Source organism: Lepisosteus oculatus, chromosome 4, assembly GCF_040954835.1.
Source record: "Lepisosteus oculatus isolate fLepOcu1 chromosome 4, fLepOcu1.hap2, whole genome shotgun sequence".
In the NCBI taxonomy this organism is placed as follows: domain Eukaryota; kingdom Metazoa; phylum Chordata; class Actinopteri; order Semionotiformes; family Lepisosteidae; genus Lepisosteus; species Lepisosteus oculatus.
In genome coordinates, this window is record NC_090699.1 from 17719607 (window position 1) to 17738830 (window position 19224).

Sequence of the window (19224 nt, forward strand, 5' to 3'; positions counted from 1 at the left end):
CAGAGGAAGATGCGCGATTGAGGGAAGACCGCCTTGCGATCAGCTGCCGCTCGGTGTATTAGGAAGAAGACGGCTCATTTTTGTGATTTGGAGAGCAGCCCCGTGCTGCACAAGCTCGACCCAGGCCCGCAGGCGCAGGGAAACCAGAGGCGTTGAGGGAAGGTTGGCCTGCTGTGCGCCGTGGTGGCTAAATCGTGACCCTGGAAGAGGAAGCTTTGTGTGAAGAGTCAGGAAGCTACAGCAAGAACATGCTCCCTGCAACAGGAGCGTGTCTGCAGTCTTGCTGTGCCCTGGCCACACCCTCCTGGAATCTGTCCACACCTGGGAGGAGAGGGAAGGCACTCCCAAGAGGATTGGCCCCGTTCCTGGTTGAGGTCGCATCTTACTGTTCTCACGTTGGTGCTGTGCCTTGGGGTGACCACACGCTGTGTCACGTGTCCCTATACTGCTGAAGGCCCAGAACGCAGTGCTCTTATTTTCCACTGTAGGAAGGATTGCTTTTCAATTCTAGGAACATTGTCCTGCAGGCACACTTCGTATCCTCGATTTATGAGTGATGAAGACCTTTTGTGTCTAGAGTATTCATACAGGCGACTGTTCCATTATAGACAGGGTACCTCTTATGACTTAGGTGAATACACCTTCACACCAGAAATATCCAGCTGCCCCGTGCACTGCTCTTTCTGAAGTGAAAGGGTTGACAGTTCTGGGTAGGCTGGACAAAAACGGCCATTGATCAGGCAACACCAGAAATGCAAAATCTGCAAGTTCTCCTCACATGCAGTGCAAACCGCGTACCTCAGGGTGGTGTTGTACTGGGCGAAGCCCATGGCTGTCTGAAGGACGCTGCTCTGTCTGTTAGCTTGAATCCCGCTGCCTCTACAGCAGTAGGGCCTCTCCTGTTGCCCCTTCTTGTCTTCACCCGCCCTGTAGAGCTGCTTCTCTTCCTCCTGCTCCTGGTTTCCATCTCGTGCCTCTCACACTAACTCTCTCCTTGTCTCTCCATGCTCCCACCTCCTCCTCCTCCTCCTCCTCCTGCTCCCAAGCCCGATGTGACTGATGAGGGTATTGAAGCCGCAGAGGCGGATGTAGATATAGATGATGAGGACGAAGCCGACGATATTGAGTTCACCCTCCCCTCAGACAATGAAGATGATTACGAGCCCGAGCTGCTCTTAATGGCCACCAATCAGCCCGTTAACCAGCCCATTCTGGCTGCTGCCCGGTCTTTACACCAGGAAGCGCGCAAGTGGTCCAGTAAGGTACTCCTGCTCCCCTGCACATGGGCCGTGTCTGCATCCCAGGCGTGCGGAAACTTGACCCGGTCTTGTTGCATCACTCTTTGATCCTTGCTGGGTGCCCTCGACTTTGGATGATGAGTTGTTTTTTTTTGCACTTCTCGGACAAACTGATAGTGGCTTCACAAGTGCTCCGGCTTCCTTATTTTTTCTATTAAGGCTCCAGTTTAGGTTCCTGGTCCTCTGAGGGGGAGAGATTGCTCTCCTTCCCAACAGCAGAGCACCTCGGTGCTGGGTCTGTGCTAGCTCACTCCTTTTTAAGTGACATCTCACCAACCTGTGAAGCCATAGATGACAGTTTCTCAATGACTTCTCTGGGATGACGATGAGTGAAGTCATTTCACCCTTTTGCTTTGTTTTTTTTGTGGCTTCACTGAGAAAAAGAGTATTAACCACACCAAAAATGTGTTCTTAAAAATAACATACGTCTAGGGAAAAGGAAGACTGTCTGCATTTTTCTGTGCCCAGGGGGGTTGAGACCATGGAAGGATTAAAACAAGGGAAGTTAAGGTACCTTATTTCTGTTGCTGCAGTGATGGACCCTCTGTCAGCAAGGCAGGATGAATAAGGTCCTATACCTGCAGACAGTGATTCTTACTTGTGCAATGAGAAAAAACTAACCTCTGTTATTTCTCCTTACGAGGAGGGCCAGAGTTGATTTAGTGTTGGTTTCCCTCAGTGTTACTTTTTCAATAAAACCAAAAATAAATTGAACATCAATTTTCACTAAAATCAACCTACGTGGCAGATAACAGATTCGAGTATATTGCTTCCAGTAAATCTCAAATGACTACTTAGTTTTCTCTAGCTGAATAAATTTAGATAACTAAAAAAACTATCGAGAAAAAGGAAATGGTAATACTGTAAGTAGTTTTTTTTGGGGGGGGATGGGCAGACCTTCTTCCTTTATCATATGCATTACTAACTCCTCACGTGTTGCACGAAGGAACTGCTGCTGCCGTGCAAGGTGTGAGCCTGACGTGGAATGCTCACTAATGAACACCTGTTTGTCTGATACCGATGAGTGATGTCTGAGTATGGAGGGAGAGTGGTCAGACAGAGTACAGTGTCAGCCTTAATCCTGCAGTATGTTACAATGCTGTTAAGGTCCGGCACAATATAACACACCAAATCTTCATTGGAGGCTTAATATGTTTTCCCAGAACATTTTTGCCAAACCTGCTGTCTCACCCAGGGTGCAGCTGACACTGATAAGTGGGTCACTGTATCTCATTTAACCTCGGAGAAAAAACCTGTAATGGTGAACACACTGCCCTGAAGTAGGCTATTTTAAGAGGAAAAGGCTTGTTTTTCATGTGATCATGATTTTAAATACAGACAAGTTATTGTAATTTATCAAGGAGAGGTTTGCCATGTATATAATAATTATTGAGTGCATTAATTATATCATTAATTGAGGGCACAGATGTGCCCTTACTCAGGGTAAAAGAAAGATATATAGTAATTATTACTAGAAGTAATAACGTTTTTTCTTTTGAAAGTATTTTACACACATCTGTGTCATTGCTGCCTTGAAAATGAGTTGAACCACAATGTTATGAGTGAACAGCAAACACTGCTGAGTTTTTTTTCAGATTTTCGTGTTCTGTCAGAGTTTTGTCGCTCTTGTGGTGTCCTTTCAGAATGCCAGTTTCTTTGCCACGGGTGCTTCTCTTGTTTGCGATGCATCGCAAATGTTGCGTTTTTGCATTTTGTCAACCTCCCCCGCGAACTGTCGCCGCGCCTCTTCTTTTCCTCCCGCCCTCCCTTCACCTCTGTCGCCCTCCGCCCCAGGGCAACGACATCATCGGCGCGGCCAAGCGCATGGCGCTGCTGATGGCCGAGATGTCCCGGCTGGTGCGGGGCGGCAGCGGGAACAAGCGCGCCCTGATCCAGTGCGCCAAGGACATCGCCAAGGCCTCCGACGAGGTCACCCGGCTGGCCAAGGAGGTGGCCAAGCAGTGCACCGACAAGAGGATCCGCACCAACCTGCTGCAGGTCAGTCCTCCCCTTCACACGTCTGTCTGTCTCTGTCCCCCATGCTCCTGCTGTCTCGCTTCTCCCCCTTCACACGTCTGTCTGTCTCTGTCCCCCACGCTCCTGCTGTCTCGCTTCTCCCCCTTCACACGTCTGTCTGTCTCTGTCCCCCACCCTCCTGCTGTCTCACCTCTCCCCCTTCACACTGCTGTCTGTCTGTCTGTCCCCCACGCTCCTGCTGTCTCACCTCTCCCCTTTCACACTGCTGTCTGTCTGTCTCTGTCCCCCACCCTCCTGCTGTCTCACCTCTCCCCCTTCACACTGCTGTCTGTCTGTCCCCCACCCTCCTGCTGTCTCACCTCTCCCCCTTCACACGTCTGTCTGTCTCTGTCCCCCACCCTCCTGCTGTCTCACCTCTCCCCCTTCACACTGCTGTCTGTCTGTCTCGGATATACATGTAAACGCATTTTCCAAAACACCTAAGCAAAAATAGGTTGCATCTCTGAGCTTTTTATAGTCTACAGCACGGTTGCTTGCCTTCCCTGGAGCTCAGGCCTTTTCCTCTTCAGGTGTGTGAGCGAATCCCCACCATCAGCACGCAGCTGAAGATCCTGTCCACTGTCAAGGCCACCATGCTGGGCCGCACCAACATCAGCGAGGAGGAGTCGGAGCAGGTAACCTTCCTGCTGCTCGGTGTCTGGGTGTCATACTGCGAAGGGGAGGTTGAGGATCTTGACGGGATGGGGCAGGGGGGTTTACAGCATCAGTGGATCCAAGAGTGGAGCTGCATTCAGGTGGCTCCACTGTTTTCTGCCCACCCACTCTGTAATTGCCAGTTGATCGTTATCTTGCCTAAATGGCCGTCTCAAGCGGATGATTAGAATGGCTAGAAGATTATTAGGTTGGAAAGGCGTCTTCAAGCAGTGGGTAGGGATCAAAGGCCCTGCAGCTCTCTAGCACCCCGAGAGAGGGGCGGCTGCTCTGCAGGACCGAGACACGAGTCTCAGGGGGTCCGTTGTCCTCGATGATGATTTCCGTCCTCTGCCCGCTCGCCCCCAGGCCACCGAAATGTTGGTGCACAACGCCCAGAACCTGATGCAGTCCGTCAAGGAGACGGTGAGAGAAGCCGAGGCAGCCTCCATCAAGATCCGCACGGACGCTGGGTTCACCCTGCGCTGGGTGAGGAAGACACCCTGGTACCAGTAAGGGCAGCTCGGCTCCCCGAAACACTACCCAGCCAGACCTGCAGGGTGTAACAGAGGGGTTGGAGCCGCGGGCCAGAACCATCAGGCGTCACCTTGGGTAGAAGGAATGTTTGCAGGACAAGAACTTAACCTTAACCTTTGCTCGGATGTTTTGTATAAAAAGTTTCTTTTGAATATTAACTCCACACCGTTTTTTTTTTGCAGATGTATGTTCATTGTATAACACGATTTTATTTAGAAGACCAACAAGACAGTATAAGCTTAATTAACAGTTGAGAGACAAAAATACTCTAATTCTAAGGAAACACGATAAATATGTAATTGAAATCATTTGGGTGTCCCCAGTGTATTAATACTACTGCTCAGATGAAGCTAGCCTGGATTGACAGAACGATTATGGTCACGGTTGATATTGCGTGGAGAAAAGCTGGATTTAAAAAAACCTGACTTTTTTACTTTAGTCAGCACAAAAAAGTGTCCATGTGGGTTATGTTTTTTCCTAAATGATATCTCTTAGTAACTTTCAGTATCCAAACGTATTAGAATTCAAACTGCGGCAGATCTCACCGTTTGGCTATAATCACACTATAAAAGATGTTTCGTGTTCTGGCTGCTTCACACTAAATGAATGGAATGTTTCCTGTTTCAGAAATACTTTGATCTATTTATACTGTAAAAGGAGGCCAAGAATTGTGAATGATTTGGCAATTTCTTTATTAACATGATGCCTTCTATAGCCAAGTCATAAATTATACCAAAGATGTCTTTTTTTTCTGAATGGATTGTTCGATGTTTCATTGTTTTGTTTATTTTAGCAATATCTCTCACACACGGTGTCTGAAAACACTAACTTCACTCAGCACTGCATACTACCAACCACGGCCCATTTTTTTCTAGCAATGTAAAAACCTGTTATCTGCCCATGACTGTCGAATAACAGCGCCAACACCAACGACACACTTTCTTGAACATTGTAAAGACAGTTCTGGAAAATGGTCTTTCGGATTAGAGCCTTTGTATAAACTGAACATTTTTGTAAGGTCTGTCTGTGAGAAATCATGAAAACAAAAGCTGTTGCTGTGAAATGATCTAGACTAGTCACTTTTGAAGCGAAAACACCAAATGGTACAAAGCCTAGTGGAATGGGTTGTGGGAAAATCCTTTTCTCAGCTGAAAATCTCCATTACAGTTCTTGACTGTAATTTGGCCGCTGGCCGAGGGCAGATAGCAGTGCCGATTAACTGGCTGGGCAGAAGCTACGCTCTTTGCGTCCTGTGTATTTGTCTGCCAAGGTTGCTGGAATTCCCCAGGGGAACATGGCTTTCTAGCTGTGCTTCAGGGGGGGTCCTTTGGAGTGGCCAGCACTGACCTTCTGCCTCAGACCTATTTTAATCTCCGGCCGGTTCTGCGGTCCCACGGGGGGGCCTGTGTGTTTTCATTTTTGTGTGCACCGCTGGGCACCTGCGGCGAACAGCCCTGCGCACTTTCTCCGCGCGGCAGCCTTCCTTGCCACCTGCGGGGCGGTGCTGCCAGCGCCCGCTGTCGTGTTCTTACAGGGGGCGCGGGTTCGAGTCGGTCGGAGGGGGATGCTTTTCCTTCTTTCCGCTGACACTCGACACCGGGGGGCCCAGCTGTAGCTCTCACAAGTCCTGATTTAACGCCAGGCAGCAGGGCGCTGTTACAGCAGGTGATATTTTTAACACGCAAGACAGGCCTGTGGAGCGAGCGGAATGACATTTTAGATAGCCTTTTTTTCTAACTGTGTGAATGAAAACTTACTGCATTTTGAATGTAAATATAAAACTTTTGCAGTCTTGTTTTACAGTATCCTCTGAAGCCATCTGATCTATGTGCCTTTTGAATAAAAGTTTGATAGTTTATCATTTTAATGCTTGTTTTTTTTATTTAATACATTTCAATCGATTGTATGTCCAGTTTTTACATGCATTTGTTTTAGGTAAGATTGGAAATCCCACAGATTGTGTGCTATTTCCTGCGGTGACTTTTGACAATCAAGTGCAGCTGTCATGGGCCTGGGTAATAAAACATTTTATACCCTTATTGGTATGCCCAGTTTGAGCCTTGTCCTGCTTTGCACCTCTACTTCCTGCAATTATGGAGCTGACAGGGGTTGTGGGTGAAGTTCAGACAGCCAGTATTGCTGTTTTTTGTATTGTAAAAATAGTGGTTACATAGCTTCCCTTTGCTGCAAAACCTGTGCATGGTGGATCAATGAGATCAACCATGATCCCAAGAAATGTGATTAGAGCAGGACAGACAGGATCACTAAGCTGAATCTGGAATCTGCTCCTTCTGAACAGATACCCTCTGGTGGCCACATCTGGAATCTATTCCCTTGTACTTCTGCTCCACAGTGTAGTTCTTTTGAACAGATACAATTGCTTGTGCTTTTCTAGAACTCCACTCAAAATGCTTCATGGGTAATGGGGACTCCCCTCCACCACCACCAATGTGTAGGCCCACCTGAATGATGCAATGGCAGACACAGTGCTCTAGTACAATCACCACACACCAGCTATCAGTGGGGAGGAGAACCGAGTGATGAAGCCAGTTCAGAGATGGGGATTATTAGGAGGCCATGATGGGTAAAGAGGAAATTGGCCAGAACACCAGGGTTACACCCCTAATCTTTTCAAGCAAGACCCTGGGATTTTTAATGACCACAGAGTCAGGACCTCCGTTTAATGTCTCATAGAAGGGACTGCCTTTTTTACAATATATGCTGGGGCATTAGGACCTACACAGACCAAAGCTCAATCAATGCACCCTGTACAGAAGGCCTCGGTCTACCATCAACTCCCACAGCTGTTGAAGATCAAAAAGTACTTGCAAGGATATGCAACATGAGCTTTGAAAAATAAATAACAGCCACACAATGCATCTTAAAGTTTATAAATGCTTTATAAACATAAATAGGAATGACAGCTCTTCTCTTGCAACAAATGTACCCACTTGATTGACACCATCCATTAATCCCCAACAAACAACAACAAAAAAGGATCTTAGTTTATAAAATCTCCAGAAAGCTTCCTTTCTTCCCCATTTCACCCTGACCATAATTGTACAAAACTTATAACTTTGTAAATGTTTTCATAATTGTACAAGAAAAATAAAATGAAAACAATTTTAGGTTAATGATGCAACCCCACCCCAGCTTGGGTCCACAGTTTTGTATAGTGCTTCTATGCGGCTGTATCCAAGTACCACAAGCAGAGAACAGGGTTTGCCTCGTCTTAAAGAATGGTTTCCGAAAACTCTGTAAAAAGTGCAGGTCTGCACCAGACCCTCTGCTGCATGACTACAGTAAGGCCATAACATGGTAATGTTTAATCGGATTTTAAATTAAGGGCATTGCTTAAAATAAAGTTATAGCCTACTCAAAAGAGTGACCTCTAGAAAGAAGGGGGTCCAGACTATGAGCTCAGTTCACTCCTCACACAAGCAGTCATGTCTGTGCTGCAGACAGGAACATGCATATTCATGCTGCTGCTCATCTTCGGCATGGTTACTGGATTTTCTTCCTACACTGTCAGAACACCTTGGAGTTTCAGATAATGATAAATTGTGAATGTAGTTTACCCTAACTTGGCATAGTTTTTGGTCCACATTTTCCCTTAAAAAATAAAATATACTTTTTAAATAATCCATAAGAAAAAAAAAAGACTATTGATCGGATTTACATAGATGACAAAGGTCAACTTTTTAAAATCCCCATTTTACTACACAGCAAATGGACCGATGTTTATAGAGTGCGAGGATAACCTTTACTGTTACTGAAGGTACAGAATTAGCCAAACTGCCATCTGTTCCAAGGGCCTTGAACACATTAACAGCCTGTGCAAGCACAATGACACCCAGCTGGCAGAGGTGTCCTGTGGAACAAGGAGCAGGAAGAGAAACTGTCTTCGATTAAGACTTTCCAGCACAGACTACACTACCGAACAGCACCTAAGGAGGACAGGACTGGAGCAATGTTGTCAATTTGGCACTTACTGGCCATATAAAGTTAGAAATAATATTTGATTACTTGATAATTTAAATACAGACGATCCCTTTGGTAGTACTCTTCATGTCCTAACTTGGAATTTCCCTGCTTTGGTAACATATTTGACTCCTTTGAAGGGTTTATATTTCTCTCCGAACATGTCGAGACGATTCACTTTCAGACCTACACAAAATTAAGAGAAAAAATGTTTAACATGCTAGTAAAGGCATTTTTTATATATTTCATTTTTAGAACACCCAGAATGCAACATTGCTTCAATGCTTTGGTCATTTGTGCATCTACAAATGTTGCCATGAGACAAAAGCAAATCATACTGCATACTTTCTGACACCTTAACCCTTATCTCTGTGATTAGCTATGTAACAGAGACATGTGCCAGGGCAACTGCTGTAGATCCTGTATACTACAAGACCCAGATGTTTCCTTAAGGCAGCGTGAGGAAGTTAAACAGCCGTAGCCATGCGAGCTAGGAGGCTCTGTCCATCACATCTGTCATGTCATATTAGGTCAGCTCAAGTCCTACCCCATTACCCCGCCTCTACTGCCCCTCAACCTGACACCACCTGACCCCACTGCCCCGCCCCTCGCGCCGACCCCACCTGACCCCACTGCCCCTCACCCTGACCCCACCCCCTTGCCCCTCACCCCGCCACCACCTGATCCCACTGCCCCGCCTCTACTGCCCCTCACCCTGACACCACCTGACCCCACTGCCCCGCCTCTACTGCCCCTCACCCTGACCCCACTCCCACTCCCACTCCCCTGCCCCTCACCCTGACCCCACTCCCACTCCCCTGCCCCCTCACCCCGACCCCACTCCCACTCCCCTGCCCCCTCACCCCGACCCCACTCCCACTCCCCTGCCCCCTCACCCCGACCCCACTCCCACTCCCCTGCCCCCTCACCCCGACCCCACCTGACCCCACTCCCCGGCCCCTCCCGCTGACCCCACTCCCTCGCCCGTCTGCAGTGGCCCTACCTGAAATCGCCAGCTGCTGGATCTTTAGCTGGATGCTTAGAGTGGGATTTTCCTCTGGCTTCGGAGCCCCAGACTGCAGACACACTGTCCCTTTGAGATTTGGCAGCTTCTGGGGGTTAATCTTTCCAATATCCCACGTTAAGATCTGAGAAGAAAAGGAAATCAATGAAGAAACATTGTTTTTTGGAACTGATTTGTTGCAGTTGAACTTCGGTGCACAATACATTCCAACAACTTTATATTAAGTTTGACTGGGGGAGTTGCGTCAGTGTACGCCGACTGTAAATGAACAAGTAAAGGTTAATTCCTTGCTGAACGGTTGAGAGAAAAAACACCTACGGCAAAATGTTGCTTCTTCCTCCTCAGCATTCTCAGGAATAAACTCTGTTTATTGTTTATTGCTGATCCTCAGGGCTGCCGCAGCAGCTGTGCAGGTCTCTCGGGGCTTTTTGCCTTCCACAGGGAGACACATGGCAAGGCTGTGCTGTGTACCCCGAACACAGAGGCGATGCCCTTGGCACCCTGTGTTCAGAACACCCCCTGGAGGTTTCAGCTCAGGTTCAGGACAGTTACCTTGGTCACTGGGTCGTAGGTGGAGGTGCCCTGGGTCGCGGTGAGGTTGACGCTCAGCACCACCTTCGGCATGTGGACCGTCACAACCACGGCCTCCACCGTCTTCCCCATCGTCTGCTTGGGCCCCACCGTCACGTCAAACCGGCCCAAAGACCCGTTTTCCCGGAAACTGATGTTGTGCTTCACATACACGGGGATAGCTACCAAGCTACGATAGAAAAAAAAAAATCCAACAACACTGAAGGTCTGAGAATGAAAAAGTCCATTTTCTCATGAAGTGCTTATGAGCTCAGCCAAACACACAACCTGGAAACAATCACCAAGTCCTCCCAACACAAGTACAGTTGTATCAGATGTGTGGTATGGAACAGCTGTTGAGAATCCTATGTTCCGTTTTGACAAGGAGGAGTTCTTCATATAAAGCGTGTTCACCACGACTGAACACAGGCACACAGAAGGTAAGCAATTTACCACTGTGCTTTTTTTTCAGGTTAGAACCGTGACAGTTTCATCACTTTAAAGTGAAGTTCTAGCCTGCTCTTGCATTTTTTTTAGTGCTTCTGATGGCTTTCCCGGGGGTTGTACCTGGTGTTCTTGTATAAATCTAAACCGCCTGACTTAGAAGCCCTCTGTCTTTAGCATGGAATGGGTTTCGTGGTTAATCCGGGGGTTCTGGTTGGGTAAAACCCACATTATTTTTGTAGATACACAGTCCTCCACACATTACGTGATAAAGTCTGTAACGAGTGTCGTGTACTCGTTCAGGTTGGATGATGTGTCTTTGAACATGGTCCAGTCCACAGACTCAAAGCAGTACTTGCAGTACTTCCTCCGTCTCCTTGGACCAGCACTGTACCGTTGTCGCGACCGGGTTCTCACTTCTGTTTCTGCTTGTAAACAGGAAGTATGAGCACAGACAGGTGATTTGATCGGCTGGGATGCAGCCGAGGGAAAGAGTGTTGGGCATCCCTGACGGGAGTGCAACAGTGGTCCAGAGTGTTAATGCCTCTAGTAGGTACGTGCTGACAATATTGTGGATGTATTTTCTTAACGTTGGCCTGATTGAAATCCCCAGCTAAGGTATAGGATCAGGGCCTGCAGTTTCGTGTCCTTTAATTAAATTACAGTATATAGTTTGTCGAGTGCAAGTCGGGTGTCTGCTTGTAAACCGCAGTCACGATGATTGAGGAACACGCAGGTAGAATGGGCAGCATTCCACCATCAGGTATTCCAGGTATCCCCATTCCAGACTGGGGGAACAAAAGTGAGATAGAATCGCCGCATCTCAACACCATGAGTTGTTTATCAGAAAGCATCCACCACGTCCCTTCCCCTTTCTGGTGGATTCCATGTGATGTATGGAAAAACCATCGAGCTGGATGTCAGGATCAGGTCAGTCTGGGGCGAGACAGGCAGCGGTCTCTCGAGTCCCGCTGATAGATCAACCTCGCTGCGAGCTCATCTAGTTTATTTCCCAGCAATCAGACGTTCACCGGAAGAATGCTGGGGAGTGAAGTTTGAAAGCTGCTGCGTTTCAGTCTTACTCGGAGGCCTCTCCGTCTGCCAAGCTTCTGCGTTCCACGCTATTTGGTTCTTGTTCGGTGCTTTCATCCTGAAGAGTCAGGTGAGCCAGATGCGCAGTGGACAAAGGAAGGTTTGTTCCAGATAGCTGTTCAAGGTGCAAAATACTGAAACATGTCTGGAACTCTTCATGTGGAGTTCAAAAGATCGTGTCGGTCTTATGAGATTACTGCAGTAATTGTATGTTTAAAATTAACAATGATAACACACTACAGGACACAGAGTACAATCTGAGAGGAGCTGCACACAAGATGTCACCTCTTTTCAGCGCCATCTTGGTAAAAAGCTGATGAATGGTACACCGTAAAACGGAATTTATTTCGGTGACATTGAGCTTCCCAGAATTTTCTCGGAGCCACTGTGAACACAATGACTTACTTTTGGGCACTGACGTGGTAAGACATGAGCCTGAAGTTTCCGTCGGGGGGAATGAAGGAGAGGACACGCTCTGACTCCCAGCGCTTGAATCGCACACAAGGGTGGAAACTCACATCATCCAGCAGCCTGGGGTTCTGGGGCAGCACAACAGGACACTGTTTGTAAGTGCCTCACGCACAGCCGGTCCATGCACGCCCAACGTAGCCTAGAACCGTCACACACGCAGCCGGTCCATGCACGCTCAACGCAGCCTAGAACAGTCACACGCGCAGCCGGTCCATGCACGCTCAACGCAGCCTAGAACAGTCACACGCGCAGCCGGTCCTTGCACGCTCAACGCAGCCTAGAACAGTCACACGCGCAGCCGGTCCTTGCACGCTCAACGCAGCCTAGAACAGTCACACGTGCAACCTGTCCTTGCACGCTCAACGCAGCCTAGAACAGTCACACGCGCAACCTGTCCTTGCACGCTCAACGCAGCCTAGAACAGTGTCACGCGCAACCTGTCCTTGCACGCTCAACGCAGCCTAGAACAGTGTCACGCACAGCCAGTCCTTGCACGCTCAACGCAGCCTAGAACAGTGTCACGCACAGCCAGTCCTTGCGTGCTCAATGTAGCCTAGAACAGTCACATGTGCCTAAAAAAAGCACACACCCCTATTTGTATCTTCCACTCTCTCTAGCCTGGTACCAGGCTGAAATACAATGTCACTGCGCCAGTGCAATTTCTTACCATGAAAGACAGTGTGAGGTCTGGCATTCCTGACAGCTTGACGCAAGCATCTACAACGCCCTGGATTTCTGCAAACACTGTTGTGCCTGTCAAAACCAGAGAGAACAATTCCTTTGCGCCATTTTACAAATCTACGGCAAAAGTGCAGTCAGCATTTCAACAGCGGACATTGTTTTTTCAATAATAACCTTCTCACTGAAATGAGTGGCTGAGGTATCTTAACCTCCCGTTTTTATTTAGAATCTGATGCTAGCCATTTTATTAGAGTAAATCATTGTGCATTACAACCTCAGAAGAAGAAAATTAATAACCGAAAGCAGCCTGCACAAGTGTTTCCTTTGCTAAGGGAGAGTGACAACCTCATCTAGACTGGCACAATGTGCTATGCAACACACTCGGTCAGACAGACAGCAACTGTGCTTGTCAGGAGTTGGAGCACAGCTCAGTGTCAAAGTTACTGCAGGATGACATCTTTGAAAAACCAGACTTTCTTCTTGTGAAGCAACAGAAAACACCTTTTCAGGACAGAACATCATTTTTTGCGTGTCCAGAAGTACTTCACACAAGTGCTTGACTCCAGCTTTGTGTGTGTCAGTGTAACAGGTAAAATCATGTGCACGCGCACCAGCGTGAAGCATCACGACTGTACCTGACTTGTCCAGAATGGCATCTATTTCCTCCACCACGTCGAAGTAAGCTTCGTTGTTAGTGTACTTGACCCCGGCCCTCCTCCAGGGGATAGTGGACAGCTGACCAGTCGGCAGCGTCTCCCCAACATTGCTGCTGCCTGCAATATTTAGAAGATTGCAGCATTTCCATGGAGACCACTCAAAACGCACAAAACAAAGTGGAAAGAGACCATCAGTCCCTGGTGAATAAGTTCCAAACTAGTGTTTTTGTAAAAAAAAAAAAGATTCTACTTATTATTCTGGGGGTTCTGAACTCTGCAGAACTTCCCAGTGACGTGGCGCAAGGCTGTGGGGGGAAAGTACAGGGGGCTTTCAGGATTTACCTGTGATGGTATTGACAACAGAGCGCAGGATCGTGGGCGGTCTGATCAGCTCTTTCAAGATGTTTGACTCTGTAGCCAAAGGAAAGCCATTATCTAGCATCTCCTCAAGAAGCTCATACACAATAACTACATTGTCTTTTACAGCAGCCTCCGAGCACTCTCCAAAGTAATCCTGTTTTGGAAAGACACACAAAACACACTTCAGAACACAAGAAAAATAGCAAAGAGGAGGCCATTCGGCCCTGCCTGCCTTTCTGATAGTACGGTAGAAAGTGAAATGACGCATCATCCTAGTTTAATTCCCCGTTAGTTCCCAGCTCAGACCCTGGGTCAGAATCCCCCCCCCCCCCCCAAGCATGAAACAGTCCCCTGGGCCAACCCTATCAACACACCTCAGGAGATAAAACACTCTTTGCCCACTGGTTTTTGTCCCAGCTGTGCTTTGAATCGCTGGAGCTGCCCGATGCCTTTAACGGGCCTGTTTGGGAGTTCGCAATTTCGTTGAATCATTTAAACATTTGGGTTTTGATTTAAAAGTGTAGTGCTCCAAATTATACAGGAAATTATACAGGAAATTAGGAGTGACTTTATAAACGTATTAGAAATTTGCTTATTTATGGCTAACCAGCACTTATAATAGATGATACAAGGTTGATAGCTTGATACAGGTACAGGATACTAGACAGGTGGCAAAGACATTAAGACCTACTCCGTTGGGCCCCTGAGCAAGGCCCTTAACCCCAACTGCTCCAGGGGCGCTGTACAATGGCAGACCCTGCACTCTAACCCCCAGCGTCTCTCCCTGCCTGTATGTCTCATGGAGAGCAAGCTGGGGTATGAGAAATAGACAAATTCCTAATGCAAGAAACTGTATATGGCTAATAAAGTGATCTTATTTTATAAGAGCTGAAACAGCAAACTGAAATCGATTACCCTGCGATTAAAAACGCAGCTGGAACAAAAACCAGAAGAGACCCGAGTACCCCGAACAAGGGCTAGGTGTGCTACCTGCGTGTTACCTCCCACGGACAACAATTATTATTATTTTATATATGGAGTTCTTAAGAAGAAAAGGGGAAAGCATAATGCAAATTTCACCTGCACCTCCCTTTAACTGAAGAAATACTTCCGATGAAGACGGAAAGCAATACTCCAGAGAAACGCTTTTATCGACCGTTACCCCAGACAAGGGTCAGCTACATCAATCCGTGCACAAAGCACAAGCTTGTATTTTTTAAAGAAAGAGTTAAAATCGACCCCCCACCCCAACCGAGGCCGCGCGACGGCTCACCTGAAACGTCTCCGCCACGCGATGCAGGAACTCGATCACGAAGAGGGGCGGCACCTCGGTCTGGCAGACGGACACGAAGAAGATCTTGCCGCGGAGGATGTTGATGAGGTAGTGGTGTGGCGTGGGGATGACCGGCGGCACGTTTTGCGGCTCGGACACCTTGCCCTGCGCCTCCAGGAAGTAGTCGCACACGGAGCGGCTCACCGCACTTTTCCAGTGCTTCTCCAGGAAGATGTCGCCCGCGGGGTTGATCAGGAACAGGCTGTGGATCATGGTGGTCGGGCTGGAGAAAACGCCAAGGTTCAAAAGCAGCCGATGAGTTACGGCTTTGGCTCGGCAGTCTGGCTGGGTTTGCTCTTTCTCCACCGCCCGGGGTACACGCTACCATAACGTTCCCACTGAGTAAAAGTAGAATCCGGGGGTTTCTGTCGGCGGGGCGATACGGACGGCTCACCTCGACAATGAAACTCTTGCTGTGCACACTTCGCCGGCACCTCGGAGTCCAGGCCGTTAGCCGAGGCTGTCAACTAGTTAATTAAAAAACTTAATCCCTGACAGAGATCAGCCCCCATCGCCCGGGTGCAGGTAAACGCAGGACGTAGGGAGAAGTGTGCAACAGGACAGTGGAATTAAAATAGGAAAGTTTGATAAAACAGCGCCAGTGAGCCATAGATAACGAAGTACAGCGTCACTTAAAACCACGCAAATGTGCTCAGACTTAAATCTTACATGATTTTGTTCTCTCAAGTAGTCCGGTCTCTGTGTACAGAAGACAACCTGTAGATTTAACCAAAAACTTTGTCTGTCTCGAGTATTTGATGCGGGGAACACAACCAAAGCCCCGCTGTAACTAAAATTAATCATTTTAAAAAATCTTGCTACTTACGAGCCTGCAGATTTCCTCGATGCGGGTTAAACGAAAGAAATCCTCCCGCAGAAAGATATAAAGTAGCGCAATCCAGTACCTTGAAGTGCGAGCTCAGTTCCGCTTCTGCGGTGTGGCAATATGGCCGCGCTGTGCTCCCGCATGGACCCCTGCGAGAGTCCCGACTTCTGTGCCTGCAGCCTGCGCACAGAGACGGGACAAAAACGGCAAGTACTTTATCCAAGTGCGAATTTAACTTTTTTTTGTAATTTTATTTTATTATAAACTATACGGATTTTCCCTTTGAATTCGGTCAAGAACGACAGAGCAGCTCCTTCGCGGCGGCTACACTCAGGCGTTCTCCGCGGACAACTTAGCCGTTTTTAACTCCTTTTTTTTCCCCCACGACTTTTTCTTGGCTCTTTTGGTCAAGGTGGCTCAGGCAGACGTACGCTGAAGATGGCATCTGAGGAACCGCAAGCTAAGAAACCGAAGCTGGAGGAAAAGGAGCTCAGGTAGTCCGGAAAACTGCTTTATTAACTGAGTGCACTGCTCGCCCTTATTTGAGAGAAATTAACCCGTTCGTTACACCGGGCTCTGCGGGTTGTGTTTGGGATGGGGGGGGTTTGATGGGAACCGGGTTCTTATTTAAAAAAGTAAAAGTTACCATCAATTTTCAAGTACTCTTATGCTTGTGGATACTAGATAAACAGTCGTCTAGTCCAGGGCAAAGGGGAGTATTATTGTAGTGAAAATAATCTTAAGAATCGGGTCCATTTTTAAAAAGTACTATAGCGTTAGTTAAGTCTACCGTCTTGATTAAAACAGATGAATCGCGTGCATTTCGGAGCATGAATGCACCCTTCGCTGGCTCATTATAACTGCTTAGCGGTGGCCGAGGAAGGCTCTGTTGTTTCTATCTCTATGTTCATGGATAGCGCAAAGCGGCAGCGCTTCCGAGCTGCCTTGAACATGCCGGGGCGGTGAGCGTGCAGCCCGGAAGGTCGCCTGCTCGCGCTGCTCAGTGCAGAGTTCCCTCCACGTGTCTTTTGTTATGTGTAGCGGCGAGCCGCGCGGCGGGGGCTGACGTCTCCCTGTTACACAAGCCGCGCAGGTCGGAGCTGACCCCGGCGCTCGCTGGGTAACCGGCTGGTCAGCCGGCGGGGCGGGGAGGTGCCGCGGAGCAGCTAATCGCTAGAGGGGCGAAGTTTTTGGCATGGAGTTGAACAGGTTGCCCGCCTTTAGGAGGAAAGGTCTTAGGAGTTCAAATGCCTTTTTTTATATTTGCTTTAATTGGCATGAGATGTTCCCCCCCCCCCCCGAAGTTCTCACAAATATCAATTGTAAATTAGTGTCCCCCCCCCCACACACGCGATCAATTGAATAGTCATGATGAATTTAAACAGCAATTTTAAAGTTATTGCTACAAACTCCTTGACTGTGCTAGGTATGTCTGGCTTCAGGTGTTTGATATCGGGGACTCAGTGGATTGTATAAATGCATCCACTTTTCTGTTTTAAGTCGTCGATTAGTTAACTTGTTGAGAATCGAGCTGAAATGAACGGTTTCCATTAAGAATTCAGTGATCTCAGGATCGCAAGTCTTGGATTGCAGCACGCAGAATCATGTCAGATTAGTGTTTCAAACTGTTCTGCTACGATTGCGGGAGCACAAAAGTCATACAAAACGCCTTCCACGTCTTAAAAATAGTGAAAGGGCTTTTCAGAAAACGAATTCGAATGTTTTAAAATCTTCCCCCCGTGAAACACGCAATTTTGGCCCAGATCCTTCTTTGCAGCGTGTAAGGACCAGACATCACAGAGTTTAGCGAGATGGGACTTGCTAGGCAGTGCATATCACTTTTGCATTCAAGACGGCGCCGTCTCCCACTTCTAACAAAAATGTGCAGTTCTAGGACCCCGAGCGACAATGACGCAGCCAACCGCGGACGTGGTATATAATCCGCCCCGCCCCCTTGTGTGTCGGCCAATCAATTCAAGAATACAGGCGGGGGTTCCGGTTTCAGGGGCAAACTGATACAGAGAGCACGCTGCCGCGGCTGGCTTTCTGCTCAGATTAACACGGGGGAGCCTGTCTGCTGCTTGTCACCCGGCTGCGCCAGGACCTCTCGCTAGCGAACATGCCCGCAATAAGGTAATGATGCCTTGATACGGAGCATTAGGGGGCATTAGTGGCGGTGACAGGTCAGTGATGGTCTACTGCAGACTGCAGGCGTGCAAGAGCATACCTTGCATATTAGATTTATTTGATGTGGCATTGCATACTGACCAACATGAATATCGTTGATCGATACAGCGATACAGATATGGCATTTTATCGGTCTCAGACGAAGGTTTTGACATGTTGAAACTACGTTCTGCGTGCACGCAGATGAGTTAATTGCGCGTGGGTGGGGTTGGAAAAGTTAATGCACATCACATTCTTGTTCGGAGCACGAGCCCTTCATTTATTATTTATTTTTTTGACTTGCAGTAGAAATTCGTGCTTGTTTTTAAGTTTGAGATGTGGAAGTTTCCTTTATGGCCATGCACAGACACCCCGCGCATGATGCTAATGGTAATGTTTTTTAGAATGATTCGTATTTATTCTCATGCATCTTGCATATAGCCGTAAGGTGCAAGAGAACTATCTGTAGGCGGTTGATATGCAGTTTGGAATTCGCACCGACAAGCATTTCTGGGTTTTGGTGAGTGCATAGCTCGGAATGGCCTGAAATCTCCACCTGTTGTGAGAGGCTCCAGCACAGCAGTTTGTCTTGCAGCATATGTGCTCCTTGGTGTCTTCTAGCAGGGATCGCTGGGAGATTAGATGGAGCAGTGCTTTGGAATTCGGGACGTTACATGGTGTGTTTTTTTTTTTTCCTGTCTTATTGGTCTTCAACTTCTGACTTATGTGGTGACTGTTCACAACATTTCAGTGTTAAATGTTTTAAAAGTGTGTTGTAGGTTCTGTGCACCACTTGGATAAAGTTGTAGTCCATATTCATGACTTAACTTGCATAAATGTGTGGTTGCAACGTTTTTTTTTTTTAGTTCAGTCCCTGGGGGGAGGTAAAATAGTTAAATTCCTGCAACTGTCCAAACCGGATTGTTAATGGTAAAAAAAAAAAATGTAGGGGCCTGTCTTTGTGTGAGGTCAACTACGCAACCTGATGCAGGAGGGAACTGTTTCTTTTCATCTGCTTTTGAAAGAAGTTTCCTGCCCTCCCAGGGATGACTTAATGACTCTGAGAACGTGCTGGAAGTTTTACAGTCCTCTGTGCTGGGGAAACCTCATTGCTGCCA

General features: G+C 47.7%; 3 protein-coding genes across 9 annotated transcripts in view; 2 read left to right on the forward strand and 1 right to left on the reverse strand.

Annotated features, from left to right (window-relative positions):
• Window positions 1-6369, forward strand: part of vcla (vinculin a) — a 46467-nt gene extending 40098 nt beyond the window's left edge. For 2 of the 4 annotated variants that reach the window (XM_069188869.1, XM_069188870.1), the window contains exons 19-22: window positions 1047-1262; window positions 3093-3296; window positions 3845-3949; window positions 4335-6369. In XM_069188869.1, coding sequence (XP_069044970.1) covers window positions 1047-1262; window positions 3093-3296; window positions 3845-3949; window positions 4335-4481 — 672 coding nt within the window. In that variant the 3' untranslated portion in view covers window positions 4482-6369. The remainder of the gene's footprint in view (window positions 1-1046; window positions 1263-3092; window positions 3297-3844; window positions 3950-4334) is intronic. The other 2 variants (XM_069188871.1, XM_069188872.1) reach the window with 1 other exon arrangement.
• A 1014-nt stretch (window positions 6370-7383) lies between these two features.
• Window positions 7384-16071, reverse strand: ap3m1 (adaptor related protein complex 3 subunit mu 1). Of its 2 annotated transcripts, XM_015346340.2 has the most exons (10): window positions 15941-16071; window positions 15784-15831; window positions 15055-15337; window positions 13764-13935; window positions 13401-13538; window positions 12752-12837; window positions 12019-12152; window positions 10060-10267; window positions 9487-9631; window positions 7384-8669 (listed from the first exon to the last, which is right to left on the reverse strand). In XM_015346340.2, the coding sequence occupies exons 3-10, from the start codon at window positions 15325-15327 to the stop codon at window positions 8569-8571; spliced, it is 1257 nt and encodes a 418-aa protein (XP_015201826.2). In that variant the 5' UTR covers window positions 15328-15337; window positions 15784-15831; window positions 15941-16071; the 3' UTR covers window positions 7384-8568. The 2 variants fall into 2 exon arrangements, with proteins under 2 accessions (XP_015201826.2, XP_006630318.2); XM_006630255.3 differs by lacking the exon at window positions 15784-15831 and having other exon boundaries at window positions 15941-16070.
• A 281-nt stretch (window positions 16072-16352) lies between these two features.
• adka (adenosine kinase a) overlaps window positions 16353-19224 on the forward strand; it is a 130867-nt gene continuing 127995 nt past the window's right edge. For 2 of the 3 annotated variants that reach the window (XM_069188873.1, XM_069188875.1), the window contains exon 1: window positions 16353-16434. In XM_069188873.1, the coding sequence (XP_069044974.1) occupies window positions 16379-16434 (56 nt within the window). In that variant the 5' untranslated portion in view covers window positions 16353-16378. Of the gene's footprint in view, window positions 16435-17962; window positions 18074-19224 lie in introns of those variants that run through there. The other variant, XM_069188874.1, reaches the window with a different exon arrangement.